Source organism: Ursus maritimus, unplaced genomic scaffold, assembly GCF_017311325.1.
Source record: "Ursus maritimus isolate PB19 unplaced genomic scaffold, ASM1731132v1 scaffold_36, whole genome shotgun sequence".
NCBI classification, from domain to species: domain Eukaryota; kingdom Metazoa; phylum Chordata; class Mammalia; order Carnivora; family Ursidae; genus Ursus; species Ursus maritimus.
The window spans coordinates 9,473,021-9,486,768 of NW_024426230.1; the positions used below are offsets into that span (position 1 = coordinate 9,473,021).

At 36.8% G+C, this 13,748-nt stretch overlaps 1 protein-coding gene across 1 annotated transcript in view; it reads left to right on the forward strand.

Moving 5' to 3' along the window:
* Window positions 1-13,748, forward strand: part of AKAP6 (A-kinase anchoring protein 6) — a 351,900-nt gene that overhangs the window by 268,145 nt on the left and 70,007 nt on the right. Inside the window, exons 9-10 of the mRNA XM_008710422.2 lie at window positions 10,126-10,272; window positions 13,351-13,575. Coding sequence (XP_008708644.2) covers window positions 10,126-10,272; window positions 13,351-13,575 — 372 coding nt within the window. The remainder of the gene's footprint in view (window positions 1-10,125; window positions 10,273-13,350; window positions 13,576-13,748) is intronic.

Sequence of the window (13,748 nt, forward strand, 5' to 3'; positions counted from 1 at the left end):
TCCCTTGTTGTTCTCCTAGGTTTCTCTACATGAGAATCTTATATGTGAGTCTTGTTCCAGTAAGTGGTGGCTTCTCCTTGACTTGGGGTGTTTTGGTCTTGGCATTCCTCCTATACACAGAATAATATGATCGTTATGACTGATTTGGTGATGTGAGTCCAAAGAAGCTCAACTTTCTAAAATAGAGAGGAACTTTAGACTTTATTTTCTAGGCCAGTCTTCCTTCAGTGCCTCATTATCTCATAAAATCTCCCAACCAGGTACACTTCTAGTCTCTGCCTGAATACCTGTGATTAAGTGGGAACTCCCTGTCACCTAAGCTTCGCTTCTACTTATTCTTCTACTTATTCTTCTTCTACTTATTCTGAGGCCATGCCTGACCACTGAGACCAGATGAAAGAAGTTAGTATTTTCTATTGAAAGCGCTCTAATTTTCCAAGTCTGCTAACATGTCCTTCCCTCTCTTCTCTCATCTTCAACTCTTACCCCTTGGCTGAATATCTTCAGCTCCATCAACATGCTTGCTCCTTGGAGAAGTGTTGAATATTCTGCCTCCCTTGAGTGCTCTCCTTTGGACATTTAGACATTGTCTAAGCCCCGCTTGGAAAATGGAACACAACCAGAACCAGGACTGCAGGTTTGGGCTTAGTAAATGACAATTAAGCTGATCCGTTACTTTTCTTATTTATAACCCTATGTTTGTCTCAATCCAGCCCCAGATCATATATCCTTTTTTATATTTACCTTCCACTGTCTGTTGACTCATCGAACCCGAAGACAGTTGAAGCCTACATACTTCTCTTGTTTATGCAGTTTTTGTATTTTTATTTTTTCATTGGTGGGAGATTATTATCTAGGCTTGACATGTATCATATCTGCTACTTAGTTTTAATCTACTATGTTAGTGTGTTGTGTTCCCTTTGGAGCACAGTATCATCATAAATAGACATTGTGAAGCAGTTGCCTTTGAATTCAGATCCAACTCAGAGACATAGTTTGGCCTGTACAGTGTTAAGAAGTTTAAATTCAATGTATAAAAGTTAAGAGATTTCACATAAAAATACAAATTTCTGTCTTCTCTTAAACATATATCCCTGTACATATAGAAGCCATCTTGAAGCCATATTCCAACAGAGGAGCAGTCAGCAGCGCTGAGTGGTAGTTGCCCCTTGTAGCTGGAACTTGGGTTCTCCTACCCTCCACAATCCACACTATTTCTTCCTTTTTCCCCTTCACTGGGACCTAATGTTAGTAATCCTCACATTCTTGCATTGTTTTTCTTTTAGTAGAGAAAATAGTTCTCTTTCTCCAAGACATTAGCAACAGTTACAGGATGAAAGAAGATGACTTATCTGTGCTCAGCTCGACTTCTTTCCATTAGCTGCCAGGTGGAAGGGTACTGGAGCTGGCTAGTACTGGCTCAGAAGAACTGATTGTTAAATATTCAAGAATTTTGCCAGCAGTAGCAACCTTTGGTAGTTTGGAATCTGCAGTGGTGGGAGTATTTACACCAGGGAAATCAGCAAACACTACGAATCAGGACTTTTTCTCTTTTCTTTTTCCCCCAGAGAGCCAGTTTGCTGGCTCTACCTTGCATACCACTACCTTGTATGTATTTGAATTTCTGATCTCTGAAGTAAAATATTATTATTCTTTAGTGATCATGGAGATTAGTATAATCTGGCAATCCAGTCAACATACCACATACATATTTTACTTTGATGTATCATTAATAAAAATACTGAATAAGACTAGACCAAAAAAGAGCCCTGTGGTCTAACATCTCCCTGAAGCCGTAATCTTTACAAATGTTGTTCAACAGGTTCTCAGGAAAACTCCTTGTACTTCTGTGCTTCTAAATGATTGCATCCTTCTGCTCACTTTATGCTTATGAAAATCTAATATACCTGATCTAGGAATTCACATCCTTGCTGTAGGGATTTAAGTCATTAGATTTTGGGTGTATGTTCTTAGCAATTTAATTATGTTTAAAATCTGGTTAGTAGTGTAGTAAATAACTGGTATTGCTACAAAATTGCATTGAGAAGGTAATAGGATTGAATTTCTACACAAGTTGACAGTCAATTAAAATTTCCATATATCCAATGAGTTAGCCAGTTCTTGGCCGGGGAGCTAGAACAAATGCCTTCCTCCTAAGCCAATCACTTCAAAACAGGCAAAATTTATAATAAAGTCAAATCAAGACTCAATGCGTCAACTAAAATGTGAGCTTGGCTTATCAAACACAGATCAAAAGCAACAGATCGACTAGAGAGCACCCACGATATTTCTTCCTTAAATTCCTCTATTTTTTATTGTCACTGGAGGAAAAAATAACACATTAAAACCTCCTTACTGAATTACTGTCCTAAACCAATAGATCCATGGGGCTTGTTCAGCTAAAAACCACAACAGACTTTGTAATGCAGTGATGTAATCTTGGCTTTGTGTCATTTATATTCAACCTAAAAAAAAAAAAAAAAAAAAAAAACAATTTTCCTGAATAGACAGGCTGACAACAATATTGTTCGGTGTGGGTTTTTATTTGGATTCTTTCCAAATGGTTCACATGCCTTCACAGTAACACATCATGCGCTTACGTTTTTTTGCCTGAATTCCAAAGTTTGCCCCGTAAGCTTTCTATTTTTCTTTTAAGGCCTCAGTTATGTTTGTAAAACTAACCAGCTCCACCACAAAATTAGGATGTATCTTGCAGAGTGCATTCATTTTACTTTTTGCATATTTTTCCCGAGGTCATGTCAAGGTTAGTTTGAATTCCATCCTACATTAAGACTTCTTTCACAGCTATTTAGCTCGGCAGCCTACTCCCCGCTGGGGTCTGCCCCTTGGGCACGTCAAAGCTTCAGACCTGACAAATCACACACAGATGAAGCTGTACAGTTTTTTAAACAGTTTCATCAGTAACTTTTTTTTTCTTTTTCACTATCCTCCTTCATATTGAGATTTTTTCTCCCCTCTGAATTACCATTTAAGGAATTTTCAATTCTATTTGAAACAGTTTGTTTTCCATCAGAATTGCAAACCAGCAATATCATTTATTTTCTAGTAAATCATCCTAATAGCCTCCTAGTCACCAAGACTACGGACCGAAAGACCCGCAGACCGTTCCTGACTAGTATAACTGTAATTCCATTGTTAAAATCTATCTGTAGCAGGAAGCTTAGTGTTAGAAAGGTGGCAACGTCTACCGGAATCAGGGGGGAAAAATGTCAACCATAAAAATGCACCGAGTCTATGACATATTACGGGTTGAGCCTGAAATGGTTCTCAAATGGTTCGTAATATGCTCTTATCAGTATTTTAGCAAATTGTGAAACTAATGGTGCAACTCCATTTCCTGTTTAATTGATGAAGTTAAAATGCTTGGTTGCTAATGAGTGTATTAGCAAACAATGTCCCCTCTACAGGCTTAAGTAGATCAAGATTTTTTTTTTAAAGCAGCTTACAGTCCTTATTTTTATATAACGCAAAAAATTGGCTGCCACAAAATTGCTAGATCAACTGAAGAAATGGTGTAATTATTACTGTATAGTCATTTTGGCAATGTCAAACGGCCAGATTATAGTTTTCTAGTTCTCACACTAGAAAATAGTTATTTTCTTTTACAAACCATAGGCTTTTCATACATTTTCATTCAGGACCAACAATACCTGAAGATCTTAACTGCAGACTAAGCAAAAAACTTAGAAGTGAGAAGAAAAAATAATATTTGAATGGTTCTCCTCTCCTCGGTCATCCTCTTTTACAGTTAGCTCAGCGTAAAAGTACCCAGTGAAGGGGTCCATAAAGGTTGCCTGGTTGAAACTAATTAAAGACAGGTCTAAATAGAAAAAGAAAAGAAAAGGGGATCAAAGGAATTACATTAGGTGTCAGGATGTTGTTTGGGGACATTTTATTTAGGTTTTTGTAATTCTGTTCCAGGAAAAAGCTAAATTCTAAAAATGTCCATTTTTTGCCATAATTCCACATTTGTGTTATTTTTGCAATAAGATATGTGTCAACAGGCAAACATCTTGAAGAAATCATTTCGGCAGTGGCGCATTAACACATTATGGTGAAAAGAGAGGCTTGTGCTTTTCACGCAGTGCATTTCAGTCTTCAATTAATGTGAAAGCACTACAATGCCTATGCAACTTCTCTTGCCTAGTGGTGCACCATTTATCATTGCAGTTTTACATTGACCTTGACACCCACTTCATTAGAATAAAGATTGTCTACCATTTAGGTTACATTGTTCCTCTGCACAGAGACCCCATGCAAATTTCTGTTCAGATAGAAGAGCTGCGAGGCTGTCAGAGGTCATCTGCATTAAATGATTGCTGCTATTTTCCAACTGCTTCTTTTCATTCTACTCAATTCAGGCTAGGAGGATCAATCAAGTCCTCTGCCTGAAACAGTGGGACTGCTGGGAATATAACTGTTTTGGGTAGTAGTGGATATGCCCTAAACAGTATTAAATATTTAATATAAACTCATTAAAGGCCATGCAAAGGCTTCAGAAAGATAGCAGATTTATAGGGAAATCTAAGGGGCTAGAGAACCTTTGAAAAAATAAATAGAAGAATAGTAATCAATTTTATAATTTCAGAGAGTAAGATTACAATCGCTCTGGAACTTAGTTAAATCTTTTCTGTGGAGACTTCTTTCTCACCCTTGACATGGGTAGGGAAGGGATGAGAGAGGCAGGCTTGGTGTTCTTATGCAGGATTTTACATGGAATCAGAATGAAAAGTTTTCAGTTCTTGGTGTTTTTATTTTTCTTCTATAACAATGAATTCTGCCCTGGGTATTTATTTTCAAAGGCTTAGGTATTTGTTATGTAAAAGAAATGATTGGAGAAATAAGTTGCCAGGTTTCCTACTTAAGTTTTCTGAGTGATATAATTGGAATTAAATTATTAATGGGAGATACTTTAAAAAAGATTGTTTTATGATCTTCTATTAGGGAATTTGCAATTCATTTTAATATTTGTAGTTTGATTTATATTAAAGATAATGCAATCTATGTCCAATTAACAATACATGGCCAATGTAATGTGATTTCCAGATCATGCAAATGGAATAAGCTAGAAGAGGGGGTAAAACTCAATTCTTAACCTCAGATGTAATTTGCTGTGCGAGTTCTGGCAATTTTAAATGACATTGCACTTTTTAATTTTTCCAAAGGCTCAGCAGCAAATTTATCCCAATCAAGAAAGCCTATTATTAATTTACAAGGACAATTGTAGGAGTCTTTATAATTTCTCTGTGCAATTATTCGCCATAAATTGCTAATGGTAAAATACAAAGAGTTTGCAAGAAATAACGACTATTATTTGTCTTGAGCTTGAGCCTTCTTCCATCTCACACATCTTCCTGAAGCATTGGTGATATTGGCTCCATGTGAAACACCACTCGCGTTGTGAGATGCTGGACACTGGTGTTCTGGAAAAGGGGGCAGCGCAAGAGCTGCTGCAGAGACGACGCTGGCCTCTAACAGATTCCTGCACTTGGGGGCATGTACAGCTGAGCCGTGGACCCTGGACTTTCATATAAAAAGACTCTTTGTTCGCCACTGAATGGCATTAGGCATGGACTTGCTGAGGGGCCACCATGAAGCCTCGCATGAGGAGGGCAAACACTAGCCAGAAAGCACAATACGGGAGTCACAGACAGACACATCTCTGCAGTTTTGTGCAAAAATGCATATTTTCACGTATAGTTTTACCAGTAGTTTGGTGTTTTGGTGTGTTCCTAGCATGTGCTTTCTTGTAAATAAGCTAAAAAACATTTTTTTTTCTTGCTCTATTTTCTCTTTCTATTGTGAGTTTTTGGGAAAAGGGGATTATGCTGGATACCCAGGTGTTTGTGGTATTACTTTGCACTGGAAAAGACACTCAAACTTGTTATTCTAATAACTAGATCATTTTCCTTGCTTTAACTCTTCCTAATAGAAAGTCACGTAAAGCCCAGTTAAAATATGGCATAAGATGTAAATACTCCAACCCTGAAGACACAGAATCGGACTATTTTAATAATCAAGGAAATTCTTTGGTTTAATTCTTGTGTTTCTTGTAGCCCAAACTTCACTCTCTGCTCAGCAATGTCTGGTCTCTTTTCAGCATAACCAACAGAAGCACCATACAAAAGTCTTACAATGGATGTCTTAATCTCTCTGTGTGCTTTTAGAGCATTATTTTGAATTCCATCATGCTGCCTTTTTTCTTTCCTCTTCTGAAGTTTTATTACAACAGCAGAATTCCCAGGGAGCTTTGGGGGCAAGGTTCACATAATATAGCCCTGAAGTTTTGCTTAGGTGGAATCCATCCCCCCATCCTGGCCATCTTTTGATGATCTTTCTATTTCAAAAAGATTCACTGGGTAGAGTCTTATAGCATTAGCTGTATGTAGTTTATTTTCTATTTTTTTATTTACTAGACAGTGAGCATCTACAACCCTTTCATGATGCTTTCTTTCTCTGACCTCACAGTGACAAGGCATCTTGTTCTTTAACATTGAGGGAGGCAGAAAAATGCTTGAGTTGCTCAATGTGTGCCTTCTATACCAGTTTCAAAATGGCTTATTCTTCTGGTTTCCATGGTGACAATTAACACTGTTTCAAGGCATTGTTCCAGTCTCCATTTGGGCAGAATTTTTGGTGTGATTTTTAACAAAAAAAAAAAAAAAAGAAAGAAAGAAAGAAAGATTTTAGGAGGGAAAAGAGCCTTTAGCATAACTGTCAAAAAAGTTATCTCAATCAAGTCTTTATGCATTTCTAATTATATTTACTTCAGAAATCCCTATTTTTACTGGCTTTGTTTTATAATTCAATTTTAGCACTTGTGTTTGTAAAAAAGTAAGCGCTGAATAAGAATTTCTAAAAACTTCTTTAATTTTTGGTTAAAACAGCAAGCTAGTGTTTGTGGTTATTTTTAACTCTATTTTTAAAGTTTTCTTATATACCTTCTGTACACATAGGAATGGCATTTAGCATAGGAGTGGCCTGCGTCTTTAATTTAGATCATTCACGTATCTATTAGGAGGCTTCATTAGTCAAAGTTGAATTGGCCAAGCAAATACACTTAATAATGTAAATATGCCCTTTCAATAGAGTATATTTTATTTTTGACTAGACAGAGAGGCCCACAGCAGGTGCTGAGGGGAAATTAAATACTGGATGCTTATTTACCTTAGCACTCAAGAAAAGCCATCTGACTTTAACTTTGTTAATCTCATTTTTGGCTATTGAAGAGTAGTCTCTATCATAATATCCCCAGACTATAGGACACAATGGGGCAGCCTCTGCTCACTTAGTGCTGTGGATGAAATGAATATGAAGATTAAATTATCTTCTCACCACAGGAGAAAGTAGCCTTACTTGATAGGATGACTGAGAACTGATAGGGCTGGCAGTTGATTCTTCCCATCTAAGGCTTCTGAAAAGATGTTGAAGAGAGAAGAACAAAATGTTCTGGGCCTCAATGGAAACAACCCTCTGGCATCGCTACATTCTTATCCAACTTGAGGTCCTAAATTGTATCAGATCCAACCTTTGGAGTGCCTCAAAAATTAAAATAAATATTTTTGCCTTAAATTACATGACATTCTAGCTTTCGTGCACATACCAGCACACCTCGCAATTAGCTGGGTTCTCTTAGCTTTCATAGTTTGAAGGCTTTGTCCATCAATCACGTCTTTAATCAAGCTATTTCTACACTATTTTACATGGTGACACAACAGGGAGCGTACATAAAGACAAGTTTTTTTAATGCAATAACCTTTTATAATAGCCGTTGCAGTGACTACTTGTACCACATTTCATAGAGAAAATTATTTTATTATGTCTAAAATTAAATTAATTGCTTTTTATATTTTTTATTATTACAAGACTATCATTTTTATGGGACAAATCTAAACTGTTCTCTGTCTTGACTGATCTGCTGTGTGGGAGCCATTAAAAGTTGGGGTAAAGAGAGAGGGGATGCGCTTGTCATCAGTGACAGTGATAACTGGTTGAGGCTGCTCCCAGGTGGCAGAGCGGGCAGACTGCTTCTGTCAGTGCATGTGGCAGAAGCAAAAGATTTGAATAGGATTCTTCTGCCTGCCTGAAATGCTGGTTTCCCCAATATTATGTCAAAGAAGTCTTACCAAATTAATTATGTAAATCTTTGTCAGCAGTATCCTCTTTAGATGGGAATCTGATTACAGAAAGCAGATTGCCCTCTCCTCAATCATCACTCTGATAAATAAAACACTATCTGGGTTTCTAGAATACTTGTTGAGTGTTTTGTCCAGAAAACTTGAGTGGCCAGTGTGTTTTTTAAGTATTGGAGTGGCATGGTCCAGGTAATTGCCTGGCATTAGAAAATGCAATCAGAATCTCCCACGTATCACGGGTCAAATTCCGGAAGAGCTCTAAAACAACCCTTGATTTTTTTCATTATGCATATTCATGTAATTCTGGATACTTTGACATCCTGATCAACATTCATTAATACTATGAAATGCTTTAAATCACCTCATTTAAAACATTTTGTTCTGTGATCCACAAATGACTAACATTTGGAGAAGTTTACATAATACAAATGATGTGCATGTTTAGTGTAAATGAAAGATTAAACTCTGAAACTAAAAGTATGCAAACAGACGCACGGAAATGCTGAGGATCTATTACCCAAAGCGAGGATCTCACACCTTCTTTTCCTTTAAGCCGTTTCCAATTGTATTTTAGTTTGGGATTTTATATAGTAGCTAGTTTTCAGGGTGAGTAACATGCTTGGGCATGTTTTGAACTTGCTGGTTTGCTGCTTTGCCCAGACAACAGCTTTTCTGATTAGATCTGCTAAGGTGCTCGTCTTACTTAGCTTAGCACAATGGAGCAATACTACCAAGGGCCTCAGTGGCCCAATTTATGTGCCTCAAATTAAAATTGGGGGGATTACCATTATGTTTTGGAAACATGCTAAAGTTGTAAAATATGTGTAATATTTTAACCAGAATCTAGTTTTCTACTCAGAGGTGTTTTTATGTGTAGTATATTTTAAAAATATAGCCAGAATCATTTATAGTTATTCATAATACAAGGCTTTCTAACTATGAAGTTATCCAAATAGAGTTATTTGAAGAGAATCACTATAGTAACTGCCATATTAAATGGCACTGAGATTATCTCTAGCAAAACATCTTTTAGCAGAGACTCACTTGGCAGTTTGTTAGAATACAATGTATATTGGGGAAGAAGTGTCTGTAGTCAGTTGCAATGTTTGGGGACATTTTATGGTAATCAATAAAGAAGCATAGATTTGTAACCATTTCCAAAGCACTGCTTTGCTCTTTTTTTCTCTATATGTACCTTTTCTCAAGTCCACGCAGTTTTTAAGTAAAAAAAAAAGGGGGGGGTTGTTAACTGAGAATTCAGGAGACTTAAAGGATAAGGAGGAGGGTCCACACAATCTTCAGGGATTATTTTATTTGTACAACCTGTACCACCAGTCCTTTGTGGGGCAGAGATGAGAGATGGACAGCACTCTGGAGCCAGATATTGACTGATATTAACTATAATATTTAATCTCCCTGGACCAGGTATTTTCCTGTTTGGAATATTTTAAATTAAAGATCAAATGTGTGTGTAAACTTTACTTTAAAATGACGTAAATCGGGGCACCTGGGTGGCTCAGTCAGTTAAGCATCTGACTCTTTTGGCTCGGGTCATGATGTTGTGGGTCGTGGGATCGAGCCCCTCATTGGTCTCCTTGCTCAGCTAGGAGTCCACTTGAAAGATTCTCTCCCTCTGCTCTTCCCCCTGCTGGCTCACTCTCTCTCTTTCCATCTCTCTAAAAATAAAATCAATAAATCTTCAAATCTTAAAAAAAATAATAAAATGACATGAATCTTAGTCAGCTAAATGGAATACCTTTGATGTTTATGTATGTGTGAGTGATATATATTTGGACTGATTTCAGCAATATTCCTGAACTACTAAAGGTACTTCGGCTTAGCCTCCCCATACATTTTATTGGAAACAAAAACTTTTAACACCCATGAGCATCACTAACTCTGTGCTCAAAGGTTTTCTAAGAACACCTGTCTCCCTAATGATATCTGTCCTTCTCTCTTCTCGTTTTAGCGATACAGTGTGGAAATGTCCATCAGGGACCTGAAAAAGACGGAGCTGCTTAGTAAGGTTGAAGCTTTGAAGAAAGGTGGCGTTTTACTACCAAATGATCTCCTTGAAAAAGTGGATTCAATTAATGAAAAATGGGAACTGCTCGGGGTATTTGCATTTTTATTACTGTTTGTAGGTTATGTGTACATTTTTTGTGTAGTGAAGTACTCTATCTGTCTGATTTCTAATTTGAAGCACAAATATCTCTCTCTTTCAATTCACTACCTACATTTCAAACAAGCTATTTATGCTATTATGAGGGGAAAACACTGCTTTTCCTTTTCTGTTGATTTTTTTTTTTTACTCTGAGCTTGTCTCCTCTCAGATTTTAATAATTTTGGTTCTTTAATACATAAAAAAGTAAGTAAAATATGCCATGTATTATGGGTATGCACCAAGTCAACTATAATACAGTATATCTGATATACACTGACTGTCATGCTTGAATGAATGTTAATAGAATTTATTCTGAAGGTACATGTTAGAGACATCCACTGTTTAACTATTTACTGTACCCTTCAGATGAAAAGTGGAGTTGTCACTACAGCTTTCAAGTCACACTAAAGCCACCAAAACAAAGATGCAAATCTGACCCAAATCTGAATTGCAGAATGAAATCGGCCTCTGTTTTGTGCCTCAATTTCCAGCTCACTTTTAACAAAAGCCAAAAAAAAAAAAAAAAAAAGTTTCATGTAATTCATTTCACGCAATGATGGGCTGGGTCTCAGCCAAAGACTGAGATGCAAGAATCTGGCAAAAAGGCAATATAGAGACTCTGTTAACCAGAGACCAGGATGGCACGGTGCAGGAGGCAGTGCTGTCCTTTTGTTGGAAGACAGCTGAGAGAGAGAGGTTAAACTGTATTTTTTCATCAACTTCTCTCCTAAATTGCCTTCACTTCAAATCAAGGGTAAGCTAAATTTGTCAATTACTTAAATGATTAATTATAACAGCAAAGTATGGGTGGTGTCAGTTATGGAGCATAATTTTGCATGCCTTCCATTTCCTGACTTTTTTTAATTTTAAAGAAATAATACTCCAAAAATATTTTGAATAAAAAGCTCTCCGTGTACCTTGATGACTTGGAGGAATGCCAGTGTTCAGTTTATGCCATACTTAATCTAGGTGATTAAAAACTGCAGGTTTAAATGCTTGCTTTCTCATCTAAATTCACTACACTCTACCCTTGTGCACAGTAACTTAGAACACTGGAAGTTTTTCCTCTGGCCTACTGTTACGTTACTTTTTAATAGGAATTAATGGCTTCCACTTTATAATATGGTGATTTAAATTGGAACCTACTAAATTCCACAGAATTCATTGATCTCCTACAGGAGAAATGTGGTTAGCGTACTACATTTTTGAAGGGTTGTTTCACTAAATAGATGAGATCAGCAACTTTACGTGCTTGATAGGGAGAGCAGTAGTTTATGCTGTATTTTAACATATCCATTTCTAATTTGATAAGTAACTGACAATCATCTTTTTTGAAAATTGTTTGATGTCGTGTATATTGCTTCCTCAACAAAAATTTTGAATCAGCATAATATTAAGAAAAAAGAAACAGAATAGTTAGCTATCCTTCGTGAGTCAGATACCTGAAAAATGGTTGCCATTTTGACAAAAATACCACTGGAGTATGATATGCAGAGTTTTGTAATGATTTAGGGGGAGAGAAGGGTAGAGGGAAGATTTTAACAAAACCTATGCCACACTAACACCACCAGGCACACTGCTTTAATTGGCATGATTACATTTTAATTGGCATGAAAAAAATTTAAAGACAAGGATTTTAACTTCTAACAATAGTAAAATAGAGGGATATGGTTTTTCATATTACTTTCATCTAAGGTGAACAGTGTGGAATGGAAATACATTAGAATGAAATGTCAGTGGTGCGTACAGTTTAATCTGTGAAATTTTGTCCCCTGTGCTGCATATTACTCTGTCTCAATTGCATATTAAACAACCCTATCAAGGCAGGCATTGGCATCTGCTGTGCTGACACAAATTGTGAATTAAATGAAATTGATGTCCTCTGTCGTATATTTATGAAGACGGACCATTCTCTGAAGTATTCTGTTTATGAAGAATTTATGATTGCAAACTGTTCCAGAACAAAAAAGTGGCAATAAATTCTTTTTTGTGACCCTACCCTCCAAGGGCGTTGATTTCACCTCCTGCTGCTACTTTTGTTACAGCATAAAAACAATAGCTAAATCTGGATTCCACTGAGGGTCTTCAAATGATCAATATTTGCACCATGAAAATACAAGGGTGTTGCCAAGAAAGGCGATTTTTCTGTTATGATCTCCTAAGGATCCTATTTACAGAACACTACACAGCAAATGAATGTTTGTTGACTTAATTTTATTTGTGTTTTAAAGCTTATTTTTGTAGGTTTAATTCATCATTATAGATTAACTCCTACTGATTCTCCAGAGTGTTTTCCACCAAAAAAAAAAAAAAAAAATCCCTCTCAGCTGCATGTTCATGCCGTAGTGGTTAATCTAAGAAGGCTTCTAACATAGTGGATTGGGACTTACTTTGACACATATATTAGAAAGTCTAGCATCCAGAAATGCAAAGTGGGAAGAATTGTGGGGTTGAACAATTTCCAAGTCAGGCAAAATGCAACAACAGCGCCAAGGAGGCTACCCCTTCTGAACAGCCCTCAGTCATATGGTTTGGGAAATTGTACTTTATGAACCCCCCCTCAAAAAAAAAGAAGGAATTTAATTTTCCATGCACAATCTACTCTTGGCCTCTTTAGTATATTGATTAAACTCAGACTTCTATCTCCTGAAAATGTTATGCAGAGAATATTTTACTGTAAACTCCTATCATGAGAATTCAAATGAATTTTCATCAGTGACCATGGTGAACTTTTCCTTCCTGTTAAAGGAAATTATAAGTGAATGAGTTCTTCTTAAGCCTCTAGTGGTAGTCAGAACAACACACACTGTTGAAGAATTCGAAAATCCTAAATGAAACAATGAGCTAATCTGAACTGAATGTCCGTTGTGAGGTGGCAGGTGCAGCTGGACACCTTCCAGGTGGCTCTTGTTACTAACTAAACTGTGGTATGTTTTTGGTACCGAAGCTAATCTATGTTTTTGTTTTTTTGTTGTTGGTGGTTTTTTGTTTGTGTTTGTTTTTGTTTTTGTTTTTAATCTGATGCGGTAGAAAACCCTAGGACAGAAGATCCAGGACACAATGGCAGGACACAGTGGGTCTGGTCCACGTGACCTGCTCTCTCCCGAAAGCGGAAACCTGGTAAGGCAGCTGGAGGTCAGGATCAAAGAACTGAAAGGGTGGCTAAGAGATACAGAGCTTTTCATCTTCAATTCCTGCCTGAGACAAGAAAAGGAAGGAACAGTGAATGCTGAGAAACAACTGCAATACTTTAAGGTAATAAAAAAACAATCAAAGTTGATAAAAAGCTTTCTTTATGGTAGGGATGAAATATTTATCAAGTACATAAAGTATGATACCCATGTATCTGTGTATCACTGTGCACTTAAATGTCTCCTTGAATTTGTAGACACCCTCCACATTTCTTGTTTGCCAGCGTCTGTGTGTAT